This window comes from Rhagoletis zephyria, unplaced genomic scaffold (assembly GCF_001687245.7).
Source record: "Rhagoletis zephyria isolate East Lansing unplaced genomic scaffold, Rhagoletis_zephyria_1.1 Rzeph_scaffold_01850, whole genome shotgun sequence".
In the NCBI taxonomy this organism is placed as follows: Eukaryota; Metazoa; Arthropoda; class Insecta; order Diptera; family Tephritidae; genus Rhagoletis; species Rhagoletis zephyria.
Genome location: NW_016158934.1, coordinates 24605 through 49928, shown reverse-complemented (window position 1 = coordinate 49928; position 25324 = coordinate 24605). Strand labels below are relative to the sequence as shown.

Here is a 25324-nt window from a genome sequence, read left to right as displayed (position 1 = left end):
CCAACCGGTTGTTTGATTCATTGCATTTGGTTACAACACCGTTCGGCAAAAACAAAAATATTTCAAAACGCACGAAACAATCAATTTATATTTTTTGTCAAGTGGATGGTAAGTATTTTTATCGTCAGTGACAACCCGGATCAGCTGTTCAGCCGAAAATATAAACAACCAAACGAATGCAACAACAATTTAACGAAACAAGCAACAGTGTTGGCATATTCAAATAAGTTGATCTGAAACCCACCTAAGATAAATAGCAATACAAAATTAAACTCAAGTGACATTTAACTTTTTCATCTGAAATTGGCCCTTAGACCTTTCAAATGGTAAGTATGCTATAAACACATAAATCGAAAGCTGAATATAGAGCTTATTAACATTTATAAAACGTTAAAATATTTGTTGAGTCAAGCGTGGGGCAGCTGCCCCACTTACTATCCCCTGTATAAGATCATGTATTCATATACAAATGTAAATATATAGTATGTATGTATGTACATACATGCATTTGTATGTACTTGTGGTTAGGTAATGGCACCGCTGAATAAACTATAAAAGGCAAAGAATCTGTCTCATTTGGTATTCAATTTTCCGATATTTTCTTGAGAGCTTGAACAGTCTGACTAGTTAAAAAAATAAATAAATATTAAAATGCAATCCATATTTCAATTTGTTATGCTTTTACTGGCGCCAGTTGTTTTATTGAGCGGTAAGCTATTCTATACTTTGTAAACCAAGTACGTAGTTATATACATATGTATATATATGAAATATATTTTTCATGCAGGTCATACATTAGCTCAGCAACACGGTGGGGGCAATCCAGGCGCCCCTGGCGCTCCACCCGGCGGTCCAGGCGCTCCAGGAAATCCGGGAGCGAAGCACTTCGGTTGAATATACGACTTTTATTTTAATTAAGCTATACATACATAAGTACCTGCATAAAGAATTTAAGAAAATGCATCGCTCTCAATAAAGCGGACACCGGTTAACGATGTCGGTAAAACTGTAAATTTACAGAGATTTTTTCCCTCTTAAAAATTTTAGCTCCAAGTTTGGGGTTGAACTCCACTGAGTATTTGTAAGATCTACTTTCCAACAATATTTTTACTTATAACAAGTACAAAACAATGTACCTATAAGTTCGGACGAATCTTGATTTTATGTACCCGGCGCAGGTATCAAATATTGCCGTTTCAACTTTCTCTGAGCCAGGGGTTCTTAAACTTTTAAGATGATGGAACCCTTACTAAACACCTTTTATTTTAAGGAACCCCACATCAAATAACTAAAAATCAAAGGCAGTGCAATTTAAATACGGAAAAAAACTAGAAATATTATACATATGTACTTTAAATTTTAATGTGAAGAATGACATTGTTTCACTCTTATTAATTATTGTATAAAATAGTAATTCGATATAATACCTGAAAGCTGTATGCGCATTACTGGGGTAGCATCCAATTTCGGCCTAAATTTGTTTTTTGTATAAGTGTAAGCTGAAAACACTGTTGACAGAGTACGTTGTGGCAGAATAAAGCAAAATTTAGATGGCCTTTTTAGCGACTTCATGATATTTACTCTTAACACTAACCCAAAGCTCTTTCAGAGACACAGATTCAAATGTATGTTTCAATGTGACCAGAATTTTTTAACATTCCAGGAGAACAAATGCTCCACATTGAAAATGCAAAAAATGTTTCTATATTTATTTTAACACATAAATAACGATAAATTAACAATTCAAAGTTTCTCTAAACACAAGCCAAACAAGTTAATAGTAGATCCACTGCGTTGAATAATTATAAGACCGCCACACATTAACAAGTATTTACAATTTATTTTAAAATTATTTAATTGTAATTGTATTACTTTCATAAGCAATTGCTTTTGTCTTTCGTCAATATTCGATTATAATTTCGTATCAACGCTATACCTCGTTCAGCAATATCATTAATATATTTAATGCTCTCCATCGTCTCTAAGCCAAACAACTTCAGGGTTATTTTTTAGAGAATTAATGCAGGGTCCGTAAATAACAGTTATTTTTTTCAACAGTTAAATTTGGCCAGATATTTTCAAGTTAAAAAATTTATTTTCCTAATAATAAACAAACAGTTTATCCAAATTAAGCAAATTTGGTATCAAATGAAAGAGGACTTATATAGCTGAAGAACGAACGAACTTCTATTTATGTTTTTTTTTTATAAATTAATACAAAATAAATTCATATACCTGACCCCAGGTTTGTTCTATGGTATATAAATAAAATTTTTTATTGAAATATTTTTCAATAGCTGGCTTTCGGCTGGCTTTCCTCGTTTAAACATTTCACTTTCAAAGCTATTTTAGTCATCTTTCATTTGATACCAAACTTGTTTTATTTGGATAAGCGGTTTCTTTGTTATTAGGAAGACTTTTATTTTCGACTTAAAAATGTCTGTCCAAATTTAACTGTTGAAAAAATAACTGTTATTTATGGACCCTGAATTAATGCGCTCCAAAATATGCCTAGAAAAAACGTGTATCCCTTTTATATAACTTTTTTAACGGTTCAAAAGTTATAACATTTTTGATGAAAACAAATTTTCTTACATGTTATTTACATACACAGAAAATTTCAAATGCTCACCGACACCTTTTAAAATTGAAATAACAAATATTCCCAATGCGAGAATATCCTTCTCAGTATATAGGTAATTTTACGGACATAAATTCGCTAGATTACTTATTTTGGATCACCCTAATGTATATATGTATATACAAGAATTACTCGTTTACAGTAATAAGAGTAAGTGACGAATTTCCCGGAAAGCATAAAAATTGCAAATAAAAATTTATTTAAAAATTTATTTTAAAGAATTACGTCATATATCAATTTAAGGTGCAAGCTGCAGTTGCAGTTGACCGGGTTTGACACGAAAGTAAAACGTAACAGAAAAGTCGTTAGTGAGCAGTATAATCTATTGAAAAATATTAAAGAAAACGCCATTAGTGTAGAATAGGTCAATACATACATATATGGGCATATTTCCATAACATTTGATTTTCGACATTGGATAAAAAAAGTTGTGGCAGGATCATCTAACCGATTTCACTTTATCATTTCAACCTTGAAACATATGTAATTAAAAAAAAAATGGAAACTCAATTTTCAAGCTCGGTAAAGTAAAAAAAGAATTTGTTTTTTTGTTATTTTTTGGCCTTATAACAATTATATTCAACAATTTTTATTGGGCTCGAGGCCGTTTTTTAAAGAAAATTTATAGTGGAAAAGCAACATAACGAGATTTTCAAAACTCGGTTTGGCGGATCCAATATGGCGGTCAAAGATACCAAATATTAAAAGAATTATATTCTTTTTAAAAATTTTACCGCCATATTGAATCTGCCATCATAAATTTTGAAAATCTGACTTTATGTTCATAATTAGCGGGTCCAAAAACCCCTCGGTAAAATAAATAAAGTAAATCCATCATAGCCGAAGACAGCTTTGCTCTTACTTGTTTTTTTTTTTATCTAATATATGAATGGCACAACTAGGGTTGCCAACCGTTTTATAATATATAGTATTATACTATTTTTCGGACAGCGTACTATATACTGTTGAAAAAAAAAATATTATATTTCTTTTGCAAAAAAAAGCTGTTTTAAAGTGACCTGTATGTATACTGTAATATTCTTTGAAGTATAGGGTCGCAGTTAGTTTATAATAAACAATAGCAACACATTTTTAAAACTACTGAGAATGAATTACGAAATTTACTTAAATTTATTTCATTTCTACTCTCTAATCCTGCAACTTCGTCATTCACAGAAATAGTTTTTTCTATTATTAATATGAAATAGCGAGCTTAAAGAAACAAAGGGACTTCCTCACTAATAAAAAATTAACTTTTGATTTATATTAATTTAAATTTTTATTCCGATAAAGCATGTGAATCTTCCATAGTCCTCAAGGTATTGTTGAACACTGCCAAAAGGGCAAAGAAATATATTTTTTTATAAAAGAAATACATAAGAAAGAAAAAAAGATGTATACATACACATTTGAGGTGTACTATATGTTTTCGGATTTTTTTTTAAGTACTATGAATATCTTAGAAAATGTTGGCAACCCTAGGCACACCTACGTGTATAATATTTTTATAATACTTATAGACTTAAGACATATTCCCTGAAGGAAATTCTGCATGCAAAAGAAAGAAACAATGCTCAATCATTGCTTGGACTGTTTATTATGAGATATTTTCTTTTGAAAAATACCCAACAGATAGCAGAGGCGTATGTATATTCAATACGCTCTATCTGCAATTCTCACAAAAACTACTTTGTGATGTTAGAACCCATCCGGGACTTACCTGTCATCACTTATGTTGATTCTGACTTTGCAATTTAATAGCAAACTCTTCAGTCAGGCGTTGTACCAGGTCAGCATTAATATCACCGATGACAGTTAAGTTTTAAGCGGATTTTTATATCTGAATCTATTTTTTGTGAAAAGTTCAGATAGAGGGCAATGAATATAAGCCCTCGATATTTGATCTGAACCTTAAATATTTAAATTCCTTAAAGAGGTATGACTTTTATAAATTAAAAACAATTTTAAAAGAACTTCTTCAAAAGCCCTTTTGGAAGCTCTTCTTCGAGTAGCGAAAGCAGGAGCACACCGTATACCGTACCCTCCGTTTGCCACTCCGTACAAAAAAGAAAGGAGAAAGAAATGACTTTCAGAAAGGCTGCGTAGAATGTGTAACCCCTCAGCCGTATATGGCCGTGTACCTGTTCAGGAAATTGAGCTTTTTTGGCATTTACCTGAAGGTGCAAAATTAGATTTTAACCAAATAAACTAAACAGAAGAAGGTAAACCAAAAAAAGGAAAGCGAGGGATAACTAAAAACATAAAACATAACATAAAAAAAATAAAAAAATTGAATGATTAATTAATTTGCCGGAAACTATCAGTCCGAGTGGAACCACTTTTTGTTTTAAGCTAAATAACGGTAAATTGGAAATATATACCGAAAACGCATCCATAGAAAAAAAATTAACTCCATTTCCGGAATCACTGAGGAATTCTACATAGAAATTGGATAGTGGCGTCTAGAGAACAAAAACCAAAATAAAATTTGTGATCCAGTGTTATAAGCGAATAAAACAAAACGGAACGGATAATAAATTTAATCAGATCTCTATCAAGATCATATCGTTGTTGTTGAATTTGCATGCAAAATTTTTACGCGGATTCCGATCATTGCCTAAGAAAACAATAATAGAAGTTGCAACTCGCATTGGCTTCAGTTTATCAAGTTTATTCAGTGAAATCGCAGGAGAAATTTATCAGAAATGTCAGAGTTTCGATACAAATTTTTACAGTTAATTTATAAGGTTTACACAATTACAAATTTATACGGTTTATAATGCATTTACAAGGTTTGATAAATACCCTTATTATTCGTTAAGCTAAAAGGCGTTTACACTGTTCAATTTTCACAGGCAATTAGTTCAATCAAATGTTTACACCCGTTAGCTGAAAGTTGAACAATGTAAACGCCTTTTAAATACAATGATTGTGTACGATTAGGAAATAATTAAATTTTTTGAAAATTTCATCACTGCTATAAAACTTGAAAAGGAGGACAAGGGGGACATTTTTGCTCAAAAGGAGGACAGAGAAGGACAAAATTTTTGGGGAGGATAAATCACGTTTGAGGAGGACAATCCTAACAGAAACTATAAGCCTTAGAAATTTTACAAGAATATCTCGGACGTAAATATAAATAAATATCTTTATTTCTTTTCAAACGATCTCTGTATACCACCGATTCAAAAATAAGATCTACTAACTAATATGACTGTAAAATATTTTAAATATTAAGAAAATTAATTGGTTTTTGTTTATTTTTGTTCCGAAAGATTTTGTTTAAATTTGTTTTGATTTTGTTTTAATAAATCTTTTTTATATAGGAAAAATAATACGTTTTTTTAAAAGCCGCTTAAAAGGGCTAAAAAATATGTTTACCATTCTAGGGTTAACCAATTGTTTGGTTAATATATGTCCAATATACTTATTGAGTCAAATATAAACATTTCATGAGCATCCTCTAAACTATACTTAGTGCATTTCTCAAGTAGGTTTTAAAATTTATCTGCCCTTCAAACAAATTTGTATGCCCGAGCGCACTTGTGCACAAGGATATTATAACTTTGTTCACATAACGGTTGTTTGTAACAGGCAAAACGAATCGAGATAGATATAGACAAATGTATACATAAATGATCAGAATGAAAAGAGAAATCGATTAAGCGGTGACTGTCTGTCCGTCCGTCCGTCCGTCTGTGCACACGATAACTCGAGTAAAAATTGAGATATCTTAACGAAACTTACCATGTATACTTCTTTTCGGCGTAGGACGAATGTTATTGAAAATGGGCCAAATCGGACAATAACCACGCCTACCTCCCATATAACGGAAGTTTTCAGAAATACGAAAACTGCGATATTTTAGTAACTACTCAAGCCTATTCACTCAAAATTGATATTTACAATCATTTTTAGGCGACAAATAAGAGTATATACATTTTTGGAAAATGGTAACCGCTCCACCAATTTCTCCCAATACTTGGCACAATTGTTGACCTTGGTACAACGTAACAAATGGCTGAAAATTTTTAAAATCGGGCAATAACCACGTCCACATATTATAAGACGGTAATTTAGAGAAATACGAAATCTTCGATAAATCAGTAGCTTCTAAAGCTAATTTATTCCAAATTGATGCTTGCAACAATTCTTTACCAAGAAATACGTTTGTGATACAATTTCGGAAAATGGGCGTGGCACCGCCCTCTTATGATCAGATACATGTATCTCGGTTACCGTTCTACTAATTTGGACCAAACTCGGTATGGTTATTGTGCTTGCCACATAGAAGCCAAACGTTGAAAATTTTTGAAATCGGACTAAAATTATGGTCACTTTTCATATAACGGGAAATTTCAGAAACGCTTGTAACTTCTATATTTCGAAATTTAAGGAACTAATTTACTCAAAATTTGTACTAACAACAATCCCTTGAAAAAAAGTAACATTATTTGGAATTTTGGAAAATGGGCGTGATGCCGCCCACATATGACTATATAAGTTTATCTCGTTATGTCCAACCGAACGTTCTATCGAAGATGTTTAAAATAGGGGTAAAACGACCCCGGCTTACCATGTAGCGGTAGTTTTCGGAAAGGTGAAAAACATATATTTAATACTTGCGAGGGTATTTATTGTTCGACTCCGCCCGAACTTAGATTTTCTTACTTGTTTCCAAAGAAAATTTGTGTTTAGCATCCAGAAAAGTTGGGGAAGGAAACTATTGCTAGCGCTCATAATAAACAAAGTTATATTCATACATATGAATATATTTATGCACATACATACACACATATGTATGAATACAGAAAACCAAAATGATATGCAAATTTAAAAATTCTAAACAAATTTATTGAAAAATTTTATATACATACATATGTATGAATCTATTATAGCTATGTATGTATATCACTAACTCAACTTTCATTTGAAAGCCAGTCCTTAATTAGATATATTGGGTACTTTAATTTTGTCATAGCTTGCCAAAAACGATTAGCCATTTGTGTTACTTTGAAATTTTCATCGCCAAAAAGTTCGCTAAAGTAACAGTCTTAATATTCTTGACAGGAAATCTTCCATTTCCTTCGAGATCAGTAGGATCTCTAGTGACTATTTACATATGCGATTTTTTCAATGCACCTAATTATGGGTTAATATTTAACATTCTAATGTGGTTGCTAAATTTCTAATAAATTAATTTAATTTTACGCATCTTCATTTCGGTGGCAATGCATATATTAATTTGGTGTGCGCGCTCGCAGGAGTCTTCGGCATTTATGAACTTTTTGCAATTGTCAGCTGTAGCCATTGCGATTGAAGTAATTAAAGGATTGTTGTTACCGACCTGTAAGCATTTTGGAATTAGGAATATATGTATATGTATGTATGTAAGTATGAGTTGATAATATTTTAGTAGGCTGTGTACTCACTATGTTGGCAATGCGACCAATTGCCGCTGTAGACAACGTATTATCCTTGTCCATCTGGAAGTTAAGGGAAATTGTTATGTATTTAAATTAAAGCCCAAAAAATTCCAAATTTACTCACCACTTCCATCCGCTTTAAAATGCATTCAATGAGACACTTCTCCTTGCGAGTTGGCTGATCTTCGTAAAGCAAAGATTTTTGCAATTCATCGGCACTAAAACCCATCCCATTTGCGCACTGAGTTTTCGAATTTGTTATAAAATCCTGAAACTCCTGCATGGGCTGCGTTAATTGGCGTTTTGTGCGTTTATAGTCCCCCAATTCCAAAGAATTCTGGCGTGTCATCAAAGGTTTGCGTTTTCCAGATAGCTTGTAAGGGTTAGTGTCGAGTGCATTTAGCTGTGGTATATAGGTAAAGAAAATCAGATATAAGAAAATTTATTTATTAAGCTAAGTTAAGAAATTTACACTTTGAAAAGCGGCCAGGCAAAGTATAACGGTACATAACATCTTGTTTCTTAGACTTATCATTTTCTTAATGAATTTTTTGTATGCTTGCAGGTCTGTAAATTCTGAAGTGCTAATCAAAAAACTTTCGCTTTTATAGTAGTCTTCACGTTTGTGAAAACGCATGCTTTAAGCTGAGTTTTGCTGGCGTAATCAGAATTTTTTAAAGTTGACGGTTTATTCGTTTCTTATTATTATTATTACTTTTGAAACTAAAAAAAACTTCAAGTTCAAGTGTATTATTGTTTTTCTAGAGCAAATACTTTTGCGTAAGCGTTTTACGATTAATTTAAATTATGTTTTACAATTCAGACGACCGTGAAAGTGCAAATGAATGTAGTAAAGTCACTGAAATATGTTACCTTTTTGAGGAACAGTCGAAACTCGATAAACCGCCTATTTTACAGTGAGCGTGCCACCTTTTTTGTGGGTATGTAAACATTGCGTAACTCTGACAGTTATCAACCGCCTTATCAGTGCGCCTTAACACCCTGTTTTTAATTATTAAATAATCAGGAATCAAATGGAAGATTTATAAACAATGAGTTGTATAATCTTCACAACGACATCGACATACATTGTACGATGGGATGCAAATGTTCCGACCCTGAGGTACCCACTGGTGACGGGCGCAAGATGCGCTGATTTCGTGGATGCGGATGTCTAACAGCTAACATCCGCGGATGCGGATACGAATGGGGATGTCAAGTATTTTCAAGAAACCATTAGAATCTAGCATAATGGTGAGTTCGTTGTTTAAACAGCGCTTACAAACCAAACCAGATGTGTCAGCTTTTTCTGAAGCTTTTTAAAAGGAATTCTTCATTCTCATTCCTTTGGCTGTTTCAGAGTTTGGGGAATCTGTAACTTCATCAGTGTTTTTGTTTTTGTAATTCATTTATAATACTTTCTTCTGCGACTGGTTTGATAAATTTGTGCTTACAGTGAGCTAAATAGGTGGATATGGAAAATAATTAAAAAAAGTTGCAAAAAACAAGTAGAGTGTGATTTTAACCAGACCCACCTACCGATATGTATTTCGACGCACTGAATCCGAATCTGAGGTCCGTTTGACTCGTACACCACCAAAATTTCGATTTAATTGCGAAAATTGTATGAAAAAGGCAAAAAATTCGCAACTTTCACGAAATTTTGAGGGCGTACGAGTCAAATTTCAATTTGTTCGCCTTTTTTTCGGTTTTTCGTAATGCGAGTCAAACGGACCCCAGTTTTGGAACTTATGGATATAATAATCTTTTTTCGATTTCGTTATCGATTTTGTAATCGATGTTTTTAACTATTTTGTTAGCGATATTTTGATCGATTTTGTTATCGATAATTTTAATCGATTTTGTTATCGATATTTATCGATTTTTTCCGATATTTTTACCGATTTTGTTATCAATATTTTTATCGATTTTTTTATCAATATTTTTATTGATTTTGTTATCGATAGTTATCGCTTATGTTATNTTCGATATTTTTACCGATTTTGTTACCGATATTTATCGATTTTGTTATCAATATTTTTATCGATTTTGTTATCAATATTTTTATTGATTTTGTTATCGATAGTTATCGCTTATGTTATCGATATTTATCGATTTTGTTATTGATATTTATCGATTTGGTATTAAGTGGTTTTCAAGTTCGCTTATTACAAATTTCAAACTAGTTTTTAAAATGTTTATTCATCTTATGCTTCATATATTCATAGTACTACTAAAAGTACTAGTTTAAAAGTTCAAAAAGCAAGATCCAATATGGCATCCGAAATTTCCAAAAATTCAAAAGCTAATAACTTGATTGAAAAATGAGAAAACTGAAGTTTTGGAAATGACGAATTTCCTATAAAATAAAAAAATCTTAAAAAAGTATTGGTCCCTAGGTCAAATTGTTTTGGCAGAACGTATAGCAAACGGCCTCAAATTTTCACCATTCATAAATATAATTACTGTTGTTATATCATAGCTTGAATACCAGAAATCATTGATTTTGCTAAACAAATACATTTGCTACTCAATTGAAAATGACAATTGACTTGGCAGTTGTCAACCGAAAAAGTATGAATGTGATATAGAACTCAAGATCGGTGAGCCTTAATACATGTTAACTGTCAAACTATAAATTTTATGGCATATTCGGTTTTAGCATTACAACAATACTACGATCCTGCAGTTTTATTACAATCGTAATAGTCCTTCACGGCGATTATCCCCTCAGCAAAGCGCCCAAGTTAATGAAAAGCTTCGAGTGCATTCGTCGCGAATTCATGCAGCAGCGCAATGGAATGGAACAAGGCGCATCTACATAAGGTGGTGTTACTAGAACAGCTTATTTGATTTTTTAGTCTCTACTCTAGTACAGCAAATTGTCATCCAAGGTTCAAACTAAAGAAAATGGTCTTAAAACTTTTTCAAAATGTTTTCAGATCAAAGAAAAGGTGAAACACGACACTTTTTAAGGTAATTTTAAAGCTCCAAATATACGGGACTATTTTTCCTAAATTCTTTGGCACTTGAGCTATAAAACGCAGTTGCATTCAATTCGCTATCTTATCTCAATATGTTAGATATTTTCGCGAAAAAAATCGATTTTTCACACTGTGCGCCGACCGGCTAGTGTACGGCAGTGCCGCGTTCATAAGTATTAAACCCATGCACGATAACACAAAAAGGTAACATGTTAATAATCGCCGCAGCGTGGCCTCGTCGATTATTCGAGGCTTGGTTTAATACGTCTTGTCCATCAAATTCAATACCACGTATGAGATAATAGCGAATAATAATTTTGAACCTCCATATGCTGTAAGAGGTACTGCGCGCCATTTTAACTAAAATTATGGTTTAATTATCATCTTTAGCCACAAACTAAATATGCCACTAAATTTTTATTGAAAGCAATCTAAGTAAAAAAACAAAATACATGTGTTTGATCGTGTTATCAATTTTACTCCAAAGAGCGCTGTACGCATACAATTTCACTGCTCGACCTCAGGTATTTCATAATTACGCGACTGCATTTCTTTCAGCATACACATTGCATATGAATGGGCTACTTCGCACCTATTTAATAGAAAATTGCTTAGTGTTAGTAATGAAATTACTTTCCAACTTACTTCTCTTCGATGCCCATTTGATTGTTTTGCTCGTTACAGCCATCTGATATTTCGCTCAGCTCATCCATTTTATCAGGATACAGCAAAAGCATGCCGTACGCCAACTTCTCGGTATGAACTTGTGTTCCACCTTCTACGAACTGCGTAAATAGAAATGTTATTATTTCAAAATTTGCAAAAAAAATATTTTACTATATTTCATACCAATTCAAACTGATCCATTAGGCAACGACGGAAGCATTTCGTTGCATGCTGTGCGTCCTCTTTAAACAAGAAGAGTTCCTCCATGTGTTCTTAAAGAATTAACAAAGTACAGTAAATATGTATGCACTCTGTTCCAGAACTTTGAGATGAATTACAATTTGTAATGTTTAGAAACTCACCCAGTTCAGGCTTCGGATCACATTTATTGGCATAAGGTGCAACGCCTTCCAGCAAAAGGCCCATAGGCAGCTTCATGATATCATTAGCCTGGAAGGGAAATTAAAAATCAAAACAGCGGATTACAACAGATATCTCTCGAGGGACTAGTTTGTGAACTGCTTAAAAAATAAAATTAAAAGATTTAGAAAGCCACATCGAACATGATATTTTAATAATTCCCGCAACACTGCGGATGTGATTACAACTCGAACAAGACCGAATTCTCAACATTCCTATACTCATATCGAGTTAACCGCTACCGGCCGCATGGCGTTGATAGCAGCAAGACTATCTTCAAGAAAGGCGAGTCTTGAATAAACAAGGACGATCATATTTACCAAGTTTGGACAGATCTCAGACAAAAAAATATTGCAGTAATCTAGAAGTAAGCTTGATTCTGTTCTGATGTCCATTTCGGAACCATCGGTGAGGATTGGGATCTCGATGTTGCTTGAAATGGCGTCAGATAGCCAGTCTCTTCTGTGGATAACTTCGAATTTCTTCAAAATCTTGCTTTATAAACACTCTCAAAAAGTTACAGCAAATTGAATGCTTCGCTCAGCTCGGTAGGGCTATAGTATGTGAGTACGTACACTCAGGCCTTCCTCCTCCCGACGCTGGGAAATCATTAGCACCGCGCACAGTGTCGCCTAAGTGGGCAAAAATTAGGGTTGCCATACGTACCCCATTGGGGGGAACATACCCCATTTTGACTCTTTTCCTCCCCTTGCTACGGAAGGTTGCGTAGGTCCCCCATTTTTGCCCGAAATCGTTCACTTTTCGCTTAAAGCGTGTTTGTCTTGTTCAACTTTCACAGACGATTAGTTGAATCAAAGTTGAACGAAAAGTATAGATTTTATTTAAAAATATTCGTATGCCATATTTAAGGTTAAATATGTACACATATGTATATGTAAATATATTTTTTATGTACATACACTGGCGATCAAAACTGAGAGAATGGCGATTTTTTTAAATATCTACAGTGATTTTCAAGTTAATTGTTTTGTTATTTTTTATAAAAACACTATTTATACTTTAAACAAAACCATATACAAATTTTAGAAAAATGCAACCAATTTCCATAAAAATTTTGAACTTTTTAATCTTGTTGATTTTTTGTAAATTTTTTTTTTTTGCAAACGTTCTATCATCATTTTCTTCAAATTCATCTTCGTATGGAAAAAGACCATCAGAAAAAAAGTATCAAAGTGCTATGTGGTTTTTAGCCGCGTAAAACTTTAGCCATGTAACCATGTAGCTGCATATCCAAGAATTCAGATTTAAAAGTGCCAAATTTTTATGGAAATTTGTAGCATTTTTCTAGAGTTTGTATTCAGTTTGAAAGTTTTAATTTGGTTTTGGCTAAAGCATGAAAAATATTTTTATAAAATATAACCAAAAATGTACTTGAAAGACACTGTAAATATTTAAAATAAGATCACCATGCACTCAGTTTTGATCGCCAGTGTAACTTTTGTTTTGTTCAAATGTTATTGATTTTTTATTTTCGAACGGTTTTGTTGTTCCATAAGCGAATAAATCAATTTTTTGTTGAATGCACTTAGTTTTATTTGTCCCCCTTTTTTTCTCAGTTGTACCCCAATTCCACCAATTTGTTTTTATCTGTTCTCCTTTCGTCAATCTGAACGTGTTTGGTATCTTTGTAAAGGTAATTTATCCACTAAAAAGAATTAAACAAAAATTTCGCTATAAAATAAATTATATGCCGCCAGGAAGCCACTAAGGCCGACAAATTTTATACTAAGCATTTTAGTAAGAGCATAGCCATGCGTAAGCTCTGCACGGAAACAAATGTCAAAAATACAATCTTTGAAATAAAATGTTGGTTTGACGTTTTTTATTTCCATATAGATAGTAGAGAACTACAGGAATACAAATTTTAGAATAAAATTAAACACAGGGTGTCCCTGCGGTATTCCAGAAAAACAATTTTTTATCAAAATTTCAAACAAAGGTAAATTTTAATGGAATGAATAAAAAATATACGTAAAAACATTTTATTATTTATTAAATAGTACGGGTTTTTAGCTTTCGTAAGAAGAAATAAAAACGTGGTAATTTTTTGCACTTTTTGAAGTAATGCGTATTTTGCTAATGCATAAAATATTTGTTTAATTTTTTATCAGTGCCATCAGATCTGCATGATTCGTTCTATTTTCAAAAATGAAGTGTTATATTAAAACGCTGGTTTATTTTTTTTTTAAGAGTTGCCACCTGTTAAACAATTAAATCCCAATTTTTTAATAAGTTAAATGAATTATTAAGAGATAGGCATCAATCGAAATGTGCATGAAAAGGGTTTATTTCTTAACTAAATGAAGAGGGCGCCACCTGTTTAAAATATCAAGTTCCATTGGAATTAGGTAATTGAAATAGATAGGTATCACCATATGGGAGTCAGGCGAATGAGGTTTAAAAAGGTTTTAGCTTGCAAATATTACGAAGAGGGTTGCCACCTGTTTGTGGAGTTAAATTTAGTTAAACTAAAATAATAATTGTGTCAAACCAAGGGTTTACGACATTGTATTTGTCATTTTGTTACAAATTCCAACATTGTCAATCAGTGATTTATTCTGATTACATTCCTTTTAAATTACTGGACTCTTAAATTAACTCAGGAATGTTATTACTCTTCGCTTATTTCTTGCTAAATATGTCCAATTTTTTCTTTTGTCTAACACCCATACATATTTTCAATACCTTGTTCCCTTAATTAAAGTGATTTGATATTCATTTAACTTATTAACTAACTTTAATAAAATTTGTAACAGGTGGCAACCCGTTTCAAAAAATAAAACTTTATTGCAAAGCTACAGGAAAGTATGAAAGTTATAACAAATTGCATTTTTGAATTTAGCGTCCTCAGTTTTACTAAAAACCGAATTTTCATTTAAATCCGTTAATAATTCTATTTTTGCCCACATTTTGCTTCCCACTGTGCGGCGAGATGTTTTTTATAAGGAAGCGCATTTAGTACGTTTAACATAGAACTTTGGCGTTGAGTTGGCGTTGACGTCGCTTCAACAGCTGAATATAAAGACATGAATTCAAATGCAGCCGTCCACATAGCCAAAATTCCAACAGGAGGCAGAAATCGTCAGCTGTTGCAAATAATTACATTTTTTTTTAATAGTTTACCTTTTTAATCAAATTCTGGGGAAAAAATATAGTTTTTCATGCAATTATTGATATGAAATATTAATTTATCTGTCGTTAGTATGTTAATTTAGGGGCCAAGGCATTCGCGGCCAAGCGTTCATTGTAGCAAACATACCTTTAACGTGCGTTTTGTCAAACCAACGCCAACGCCAAAGCCAATGCGAAAGTTCTATGTGGACCAGCCTTTACTGATAATTTGTTTCATTATCCCAAACGTCATTTTAAGCTTTGTTTGTTCATATTATCGTAATTTACGGCATTCATAATTTATAAGCAAATCAAGTAATTTTTCCCTGTACAATAAATTATTTAGAAATGAGATAATTTATCATAAATTAAGAACCAACTGAAAAAAATTTCCTGTCATTTATTTTGGCTGCCACTGTTGAGTAAAATAATACAAATAAATCTATAGAAATCATGAAGGCAAGTCTGAATGCACATGATTTACGTTATATACTTTGATCGAAAATATGTTATTTGTGCTTTAATATGAACATAGCGACAGAAATGTAGTACACAATGCTAGTGTAGTATATAAACTAAAGGGCTGTTCAGGATCTTGTGCATATGCTCTTGCATTTGCATATGGGTATTTCCATATGTCACATACATGACAGTCGTACGTTTCAATGAGACCCAAACAAGAAAAGACATTTGTTTTCTTTTACTTTTTTTAGACCCTTATATAGCACATAATTAGCTCTACATTTAGCCGAAAAATGAAAATAATCGAACCGCATGGTCCTTAAATATAAGCCATTAAAAAGAGAGTGGCTTTACGAGACAAAAAATGGAAGATTATTTTTTCATTTCTTACAAAATCACAAAACTCTGCGAATTGTGGATAGTTCTTTTCATGAAACTTGTTTTAATGTGATTTGGAGTAATTCTAGTTGTTTTTATAGTTTTTTGAATTAAAGCAACTTGTTTCGATTTTCTTTTACAACCCCAAGTGTGAAACGTTACGTGACTCGGCGTCTCGTGACATAAAATCCCGTCGTTATATATTTGTTAATATTGACTTTAAATGAATTTTTAACGCAAATACAACATGCATTTTATGTCGAATATACTTTATATTTTGACTTCAGCGCCAATTCAGGGTAAAATGCCAAATCGGACCATAAAAACGGTTTTTCAAAATATCTCGAGCTTGGCGCCACCCAGCAAAACCATTTTAAACAAGAATTTTTCTACTTACATAGTCAGTATTATAAAAAAGCAGATAAATTGGCCCAGAAACACGTTAGATATATGACTTAATTTTTTTTTTTGTCGGGGTAGACCTTCCGATGGAAGCACCCACATTCGGTGCATTAGTAAATTCACAACAATAAAATGCACAGGGTTGCCATGGTAGCAAGCATAATTTCCACAATACCCTGAACAGCCCTTATAAAGGGTGAACACACCAAAACTGCGACACTTTGGGAAGCTTATAACTTACCCAAAACGAATTCAATATTTTTAAATTCAAATACCATAAGCTGACCACATGACCTTAGTTGGACGTAGAAGAAATTTCATTTGAATTCGATTCCTAGTTGAGTTAAAAATGGCAACCGAGTTAGAAACGAGACAAACCATTTTGCACGAGTTTATAAATGATCCGGCCTTAAGTACACGTAAAATTGCTAAAAAATTGAAGATTGCACTATTCGACACTTTGCAGGGTTTTAATCGGTACAAATAAGGCCTGGCAGTTACGAGAAAACCAGGGAGCGGGGGTTAGCATGGTCAAAGTGATAAAAACAGTGCTCGGAAGGTCCTCAGTGCGTTTTCGCGAAATCCGAAGATTTTGTCGCGTTATGTTGCAAAATCCGTACGCAGATCGCAGTTTTTCGTACAAAAGGTAAAGCGGAAAGCTTCATTGAGATGTTCTACAGCTCAAACAGCGCCAGACCGAGGCGCAAAGTAGAATGTTACAGCGAAATCCCGCATTCGGAAGTTGTATGAATTCTAAATTAAAAAATACAACTGCATTGTTATGGACTACGAAACCTACTGCTATAAAAATTCAAAATATATTGCAGGTCAAGATTTTTATACTGGTGCAAGTCGTCAAGATGCCCCTGAAAGTTGTAAGCTGAAAATGAAGTCCAAATTTCCAAAAAACCACATGGTTTGGCAAGCTATTTGATCCTGTGGCCGTAAGAGCAGCCCTTTTTTCCCATCCGGGACAATGAATGATCAAGTTTATCGGGATGAGTGCCTCAAAAGGCGTCTTCTGTCATTTATCAACAGATAAGGAGTAGGCCACTGTTCTAGGCGGACGTGGGAACCTGCCACTATGCCAAGGACACATTGCCGTGGTATAATGCAAATAACATCAATTTTGTACCTCACGACTGCAATCCACCCAATAGCCCAGAGCCACGTCCTATTGGGGAATATTGGTCAATTGTCAAAGAAATCTTGCAGAAAACAGGTGAAACAGTGAAAAATATTGAAGTCGTGCAGAACATTATGGCGCGTCTGCGATGAAAATACCGATCACTTGCATATGGAGCAAATAATAACTAATATTTTAACATTTTAATAACATCTAAACTTCCAAGTTTTATAATACAAAAAAAAATAATTTCAAAGCCTGCTAGTTTGTTTCTGGTAGTAATTTCTAATTGTCGCAGTTTTGGTGTGTTCACCCTTTATGTATCTATGTCTGTCGGGGCTATTAAACTCATCGGCGTTGTTTCCAGTGTCAACCAGCTCTTCATATTCTCAATAAAGACTTTACATCTAACAATTCGATTTTGGTATTCAGTTTCTGTTGAAACAGCTTTTTCTAGTTTTTCTTGTACTGCATTGTAAGGATGTCACCTTTTTTCATAAATTGTTCTTGATTTCAAATATTATTTCTTATGTTAAATAAACTAGTAAATATGTATGTATCATACATAACGTATGTTAACTCGTGCGTGGTAACCCTCTTTCGGCAATTAACATTCAATAATTTTTCTAAAAATCAATAGTTAACTGCCTAATATGAGTTAACTCTCGCCTTTTAAAAAGGTATTTCACTTTATGTATTTATTTTCTTTACACACCTGCACATTTTGAGTTAAACTTATAAAAGTGGTTACAGTAAAGATTATAAAATATTTCAACATTTTTTTACTATATTTGCACGAGCTTGCTAAGAAGACACTAAAAACTTCCATAAACATGGCACTGCATTTTATTAAATTTTAGCGTGAAATTTGCATGTAATGCACCGGAAATTGTACTAAATTAAACATTTTTATTTAGTCGATGACATCTATCGGACAATGATCTAAATTGTAAATACCATTAGCTCAAATACATATGTATGTATATACATATGTACATATTTGCATTAAAAAAATTTGCATCGATAACTTAAAGTTGTGATACACAATGGCTAGAGGCGTCGCCTGTGGGCATTCTTTCATATATGTATGTATGTGCCATTTTTACCGTTATATATTTATTGTCTACTCGGTTATTTCCATGGGGAATTCATGCTTTATTTAAATTTAAAAAATTAAATTACTACACCATTTTAATTAATTAGTGTGTAGTCCAGTTTTGTTTTGTAGAAGTTTCGTTAGTATACACTTCAGTTTTTACACATTGAATATATGTATCTGCATATTTATATATTTACGCGTATCTATTTACATTTTTTTATGTACAAGTCTACAAAATCTTATTACTTATAAAGCGATTTTTAATCTTCGTTGCTTAACACACATTTTTTCAATTACTTCTTGTGTTGTAATCGGCACATCATTATGTACCGCTAACATCGTTAAACCATTCAGAGTGCCGCTCCTTAATTAGCATATTCAACAATTGAGTAGTCCACTTGCAAAGTGCGCTATGTAAATTTTCTTTCGATTTTTAGTTTTTGGTGGGTTTCATGTCCACTAACAGAAGAGTGAAAATTTTTTCTACATTCTGAAAAAAATAGCATGAAATATTAACAACTCTTACAAAAGTCGCTATAATACTTATTTATACACTTTCAAAAGTCTCCTCTTCGTATGAACTTAGAAAACTGCAAGAAAACGTGGTAGTTTCGGTGCCTAGTAGAAGAGGCCGCAAAAAAAAAAGCAAAGCAATCTTCCTAGAGGAGAAAACGCGAAAAGCTAAAAAAAGTTAGCTATGTAAAAGTTACTGTTTCAAAACCTGCAATATTAAATTTTTAAATATAAAATTTGCAAATCTACCATACTTCCATTTTTTTTTTTAATGGTATTAGGGTCTTTATTATCCAAATTGTCAGGTAATAAAAAATGATACATTTCGGATGTTACTTGTTGTCGTAGACATTTTTTTTTAAATTTATGGCTTACTTTTATAAAAAAGTCGACTACTCATATATTCATTAAGAGATAATTTGTCATCCGACTACGCCACTGGATAGGGGGTATGTATTTCTATGCACTCCGTTCAAAAGAAATTTTGTGTTTTTGGAAAACTTTATTACGAAGAAAACAACACCGATAATATTTTTGCAAGCTTTTATTTAATTGGCTCTGTATGTACGTATGTATGTACACCTCTAAAGATAATTTAATTGTACCATTATGTTGAAATTTTCGTAGAAAATATTTATATGTGCAAAAGCAAGTTTCAGGTTACCGATTATTTTAAAAATAATTTCATTTGTTGGTATTGGATTGTATTTATATTGCACAATATTATTTTTTTTACGCTTAGCAGCATACATTTTACCGCAATTTTGTAGTAGAATTTATATTATTTCCTCCTATTTTGAAGTTTGGTTTATTTAAGTTTCGACACGTATTCGATCTGTTTTGAATAAGTAAAAATCTTGTTGAGAAGTAGATCTTGCGAATCCCCACGGTACGAATAACAATGTTTTACCGCTGGAATTTACAAATATCTTCGGTCGAAAGGAGCGAATAATTCGCCAGCTTAACGTGCTGGATATTCATTTTTCCCAAAGTGAAAAGATTTTATTTGTTTTCTAAAGCTATTCCCTTTTTACCTTAAATCAGATATTCCTTTCGCCAAGAGCAGGTTTGCCATGGAAACCGAATGACTGTGAAATATTTACGGTGGGCATCTGGATCAACTACATTGAAGATTTTTTCAGCACTGAAAATAGCTTTTTTCAATTCTTCCTAAAAAATTTGTAATATTAGCAAAATTCTTTAAACGCATTTCGTGCCATAGAGTTTAGAGATTTATTTCTTCACCCTAGGTACCAAAACTGTGTTTATTAATTATTGTGAACTTTTACTTGTGACAGAGAGATTCAAATACATTTCAATTTTTAGCTAACCTTCAGATACATATGTCATTCGCACCACTCTTTTGGGGTTGGTGGCCCTATAACACCAAGCTTATTTTTTCCATAGTCGTCGGGATTTTTAAAGGAACTTCTTATTATATTCTGCTGTCCGATTACTTCAGCAGTGTTTTAACTACCTTTCATGCCACATAAAATCATTCCTCTTATATTTCCGTGCTCTTCTTCAGATAGTTCAATGTCACGGGATATTATGGGCCATAAAATAACTAGGGAAAATAATAAAACGGTTTTTAATGACAATTTTTTATATTTAGATTTTAAAAATATTTGTTTTTACAATTAAATTGGACAGCCAATAGGTCTGTTCGGTGAGTGCACTAACAGTGTAAAGCAGTGAAGTGCAGAACAACTTCTGACATTTGACGCAAGAAGCGACATGCATTTAATGCAAGAAAACGCTTTTTCTTACACTAGGGTACTCTAATGCACTGAACGAGCAGGCCTAATATTCAGAGCCGGCGACATGTTTGACAACATTTGTTTAAACTTATTAATAATTGCATTATTTACCTCAATTTGCATTTCAGGTTGTGGTTTTGAAGACATGTCAAATCCATAATTCTTAACATTTACTGGGTGCCGGAAGGAAAGAGCCACCTTTGCTACTATACTGAAGTCGGCACCTGAAATCGACCGGAAATTGTTAACAGCAAGCCACATTGAATCGGTAGCAGCAAGAGGGTTGTTTTCTGGGGTTATCCTGTGCCCAGACGGAGAGGTGAACAGACAGACATCGATCAATCGATTTCTCTTTTCATTCTGAGCACTTTGGTGTATATAGATATAACAGTGCTAGCCGAAAAGAGAAAAGAGTAAAATGAGAATGTATTAGTTATGTTACCCCAAAATGAGAATGTGTTGGTGGTATTGCACGGAGACAAATTTCTGTGTTTTATTACTTATTATAAAAAATGCTGTATGTGTTTTTAGCATTTTTTCATTGGGCGATATTTTTTAGAGCTAAAAAACATGGAAAGTTAACGACCCTAAGTAAGAAAAAAGTTGGTCAAATTTGTTATGTATTTAAGTTTTTTTGTTTGGATAATTTAAATGTGAATTTTTGGTCAGCGTTCTTCGAGCACTCTGAATATTTAAAAAAAATTTCGCTAATTTCAAGTAGAAATTAAATAAAAATATATATTTGTTTTTTAATCAGGTAAAACTTGACATTTAAGAAAAATTTAAAATTACGCCAAAGGTTAAATAACAAAACATATTGTATGTTTTGTTTGAGGAGTAGTCTGGTATTTAAAGAAAAAATTACATAATTCACATAATTACATAATTTATTTATTATCTTCAAATCCTGAATTACAAAAGCTTTGAGAAATTCAAAAAAAACTTTAAATTTACAATTAAAATAAATAAAATATTATAGATATTAACAATAAATATTGTGTGTCAGCACATAAACAAATTTTTTTTAAACAATTATTGCTGTTATTGTCTATGACCTTTGTTTATTTAAATTTTAATTTTGCTTGAATTTCTCAAAGCTTCTGTAATTCAGGACCAGAAGAAAATAAATAAAATTACTACCACTAATTAAATAATTTACTCAGTGTACCTACTTTATTCAGCAATAATGCGACATCAACCTGTTCGTTTAATGCTTGCTAAATTAAATTTATTGCTCTTCTACTCAGAGTGTCCACATTTGGCGATTTTTTTTTGGATATTTGGCGATTTTGTCCCTTCAAATAAATTTTTTCCAATTATAAAAATATAAAAAACTTAGTTTTCCACGATAATTTTGCAGAAGAGGCTAGTCAACTGCGTGATAAACTTGACTTAAGAAGCATATTAAAAGACTGGCAAAAATGTTTAATCACCCTAATCGAAGAATTTTTGAAATGATACTTTTAAAAAAGCTTTGATTTTGTCACCAAAAAAGTGTGTGAATCACAAGAGGGCGAGTTTCAGAGACCTGCCAATTCACTATTTGACTTCGAAGGACAGAAAAGCAGCGGAAACTGAATATTTAATTCTTTTAACTTTCCCATGGAATAACTTTTCTCAGAACCATCCGACTCCGAAGAATTTTGGATAATTGCTTAAGAGCGAAATACACCACACAAGCGGTTTGACAAACCAAGCGAAATTTCCCTTTGCTTCAAGCCATTTGTGCTGTGTATGGGGGTGTTTGAAGGTTTGACGGCGGTTTGTCAAACCTTCAAACACCCCCATACACAGCACAAATGGCTTGAAGCAAAGGGAAATTTCGCTTGGTTTGTCAAACCGCTTGTGTGGTGTATTTCGCTCTTTACGGAGTGAAAACCGCAACAGGCAATAAAATGTTTAGAAATATAAGTATGTAAATTCATATTATTATCCTTGCCGCACTCACATGCTTTGTTGAGCGCGTTTTTTTCCGTAATGAATTCAACAAAAACTTATCTTCGAAATGAGATGAGGCTGGAAAGCCTTAATTCAATAGTTCGAATAAAGTGTCTGCTGCAAAACGTTTCCAATATCAAACAGTATGTTATCAAGGTTGAATAGCTCAATATATGACAACAACAGAAATCCTTAGACATGAATGTACGTGCAGCATATTTTGCCGATTTACACGGGACTTAAATTTAAAAAAAACGTCATACATACCTTTCTTTAGAGTGCTGTATCTTGGAAGCCTTTTAATGAAACATAATAATAAAAAATGTATTTCTTCCGTCTTATTATACTTATGAGCTTTAATTGTACATTTTTTACATTAATGTGCAACGTATAAAAAACGGAAAAAAAATTAAGCAACCACTTTTCCTATTGATTTTTTTTATTATAGCATTTTTTTTTAATTTTTATTTGACATAAAAACGTTGTCTATAATATCAACTCTAAGCACCCAAATGGGCGTAATGGGCTACTTATGCGTATGGACTCTAGATCGTCTAACGCTGGAGCAATATGATAAATAGACATTGAAATTTTGTGAAGTTATATATTTTTGAAAGAGGAAAGCTGTGTAAAAAACAAAAGCAATGTGAATAAATGATATTAACTTTACTAAAGGCCTGAAATCATGAAAATCCCTTCAAGGAAATGGCAGAATTGAACTTTGTTGAAAGTTCGCATGGGAAATCTGCTTTCGACGTGATTGGAGAAATTTTAAGAGACTAGCAGCTAGAGCAAGTAATCAACTCCTGATGTTACAACAAATTCGTACACCCGAAGCCCTCTACCAATGGGGTGCTGTATGTTTTCAATGGGATGCCTGTAAAAGATAACTGCAACTAACTTTTCAGTGGAGTTTATTTCGACTATGACTACATGCCAATTACTTTAATCATATTTCAAGCTAGTTTAAAAGGTTAAATAACATCAAGTTAGGGGACTTCTTATCCTTATTTATCGAATCTTTAAATCAATAAAATTTTTTTTCTTTTTAGTTCTTATTGTAATAAAAGCGTGTTGTTGATTTTTTTTAACTATAATTTTATTACTCTTTACGCGGGACCAAAATTTATATGTGTTATCTTCGACTGTAATAATAGCATTGACGTAGGGGTTGAGGCTCAGGAAATCTTATATAAAAATTTGCTTCCTGCATTTAAGGACCACCCTAATATACATACATACACCCTAATATACATACATACATACATATGTCTATATCTCTTCCTTTAGGCTGTTACAAATAACCGTTATTTGAACAAGTAGTAAGTTTCTTTTGCACAAGGGCGCTCGGATATAAAAATATGCCTGTTTATTTCTTACCGGGAACTCAATGTATGTACATAAATAACATAAGCGCAAATAACTCAATAAGAACTTAGTGAAAAATCCTTCTTTTATTTTCAATGTAATGAGCTTAAAATGTCAAATTTTGTTTAACATTTTTGACATTTTAGAGTACAAAATCAGCAATAAAATATACGCCCCTCTGCTGCTATTGGCTTTTTAATGTGCATTAGTTGAGTTTGAATCATGGCGTTTATAGCTTGAACCACATTGGAAACGACGGGCTACGGACCACAGCTGTCAAATGATTTTAACATGTACTCTTATGGAGATAATTATTTTGGCGACGACATGGCAACACTGCGACTAGCCAAAAATGGAGCTGTGGCCAGATTGGATCTTTTTCTAGCGACAGATAAGATTCTTCCTCTTCTTTTATGTCAAACTCAAAAAAATTCGTGGGTCGCTGCCGCGTTCAAAAAAATCATGTCGCCATCGACAAGGCGTTTAGATTAAGTAGATAAAACCTTAATGTCGTGTGGTATGCCGATGTCGTTTTCGATGTCGTTTTCGAGCTTATATGCACTCACAGGCAATATTCCCAAAGCTTTTCCAGCGAAAAGGCTCAATGGTCAAAAAATAAAGGCAAAGCAAAACTTCAATTAGGGTAAAAAAATATAAATTAACAAATCAAATATTTTTGGTCGTTATTATAACTTCATAACAGTGTCAATGTTTAACAACAACATTGAACAACTCAATTTATACTTCAGTAAATATTTTACGTAGACTTACAAAATCTAGTCAGCTTAAAAGAAAGTTTTGAGATGATTCCGTCTCATTGGTTTGTACAGTGAGGATTCGGTGTGAAATTGATAAGATAAGAAGTGGGTGCCCCCCCCCCCTTCCTCTGCCACCACCATGTTTAAAGTACATCCATCCTTGTATTCATGTTTTAAATGAAATTTATAAAAAAAAAACTACAAATGAATGATCATATGTATTTCGTTACTACCATTATTCAAATGAAAAT

General features: G+C 32.7%; 3 protein-coding genes across 4 annotated transcripts; 1 reads left to right on the top strand and 2 right to left on the bottom strand.

Annotated features, from left to right (window-relative positions):
• The first annotated feature begins 580 nt into the window (after nucleotides 1-580).
• Nucleotides 581-1013, top strand: LOC108365352 (class E vacuolar protein-sorting machinery protein HSE1-like). Its single transcript, XM_017619356.1, has 2 exons — nucleotides 581-709; nucleotides 788-1013. The coding sequence occupies exons 1-2, from the start codon at nucleotides 652-654 to the stop codon at nucleotides 892-894; spliced, it is 165 nt and encodes a 54-aa protein (XP_017474845.1). The 5' UTR covers nucleotides 581-651; the 3' UTR covers nucleotides 895-1013.
• Nucleotides 1014-7527: 6514 nt separating this feature from the next.
• Obp19c (Odorant-binding protein 19c) lies at nucleotides 7528-8978 on the bottom strand. Of its 2 annotated transcripts, none has more exons than XM_017619355.1 (4): nucleotides 8941-8978; nucleotides 8192-8470; nucleotides 8074-8127; nucleotides 7528-7988 (listed from the first exon to the last, which is right to left on the bottom strand). In XM_017619355.1, the coding sequence occupies exons 2-4, from the start codon at nucleotides 8414-8416 to the stop codon at nucleotides 7830-7832; spliced, it is 438 nt and encodes a 145-aa protein (XP_017474844.1). In that variant the 5' UTR covers nucleotides 8417-8470; nucleotides 8941-8978; the 3' UTR covers nucleotides 7528-7829. The 2 variants fall into 2 exon arrangements, with proteins under 2 accessions (XP_017474844.1, XP_017474843.1); XM_017619354.1 differs by lacking the exon at nucleotides 8941-8978 and adding an exon at nucleotides 8540-8660.
• Nucleotides 8979-11423: 2445 nt separating this feature from the next.
• On the bottom strand, nucleotides 11424-18469 carry LOC108365349 (Odorant-binding protein 19b). The gene is made up of 5 exons (XM_017619353.1): nucleotides 18353-18469; nucleotides 12080-12167; nucleotides 11901-11989; nucleotides 11697-11836; nucleotides 11424-11643 (listed from the first exon to the last, which is right to left on the bottom strand). Exons 1-5 carry the CDS (start codon nucleotides 18464-18466, stop codon nucleotides 11559-11561), a joined length of 516 nt encoding a protein of 171 aa, XP_017474842.1. The 5' UTR covers nucleotides 18467-18469; the 3' UTR covers nucleotides 11424-11558.
• Between the last annotated feature and the right edge of the window lie 6855 nt (nucleotides 18470-25324).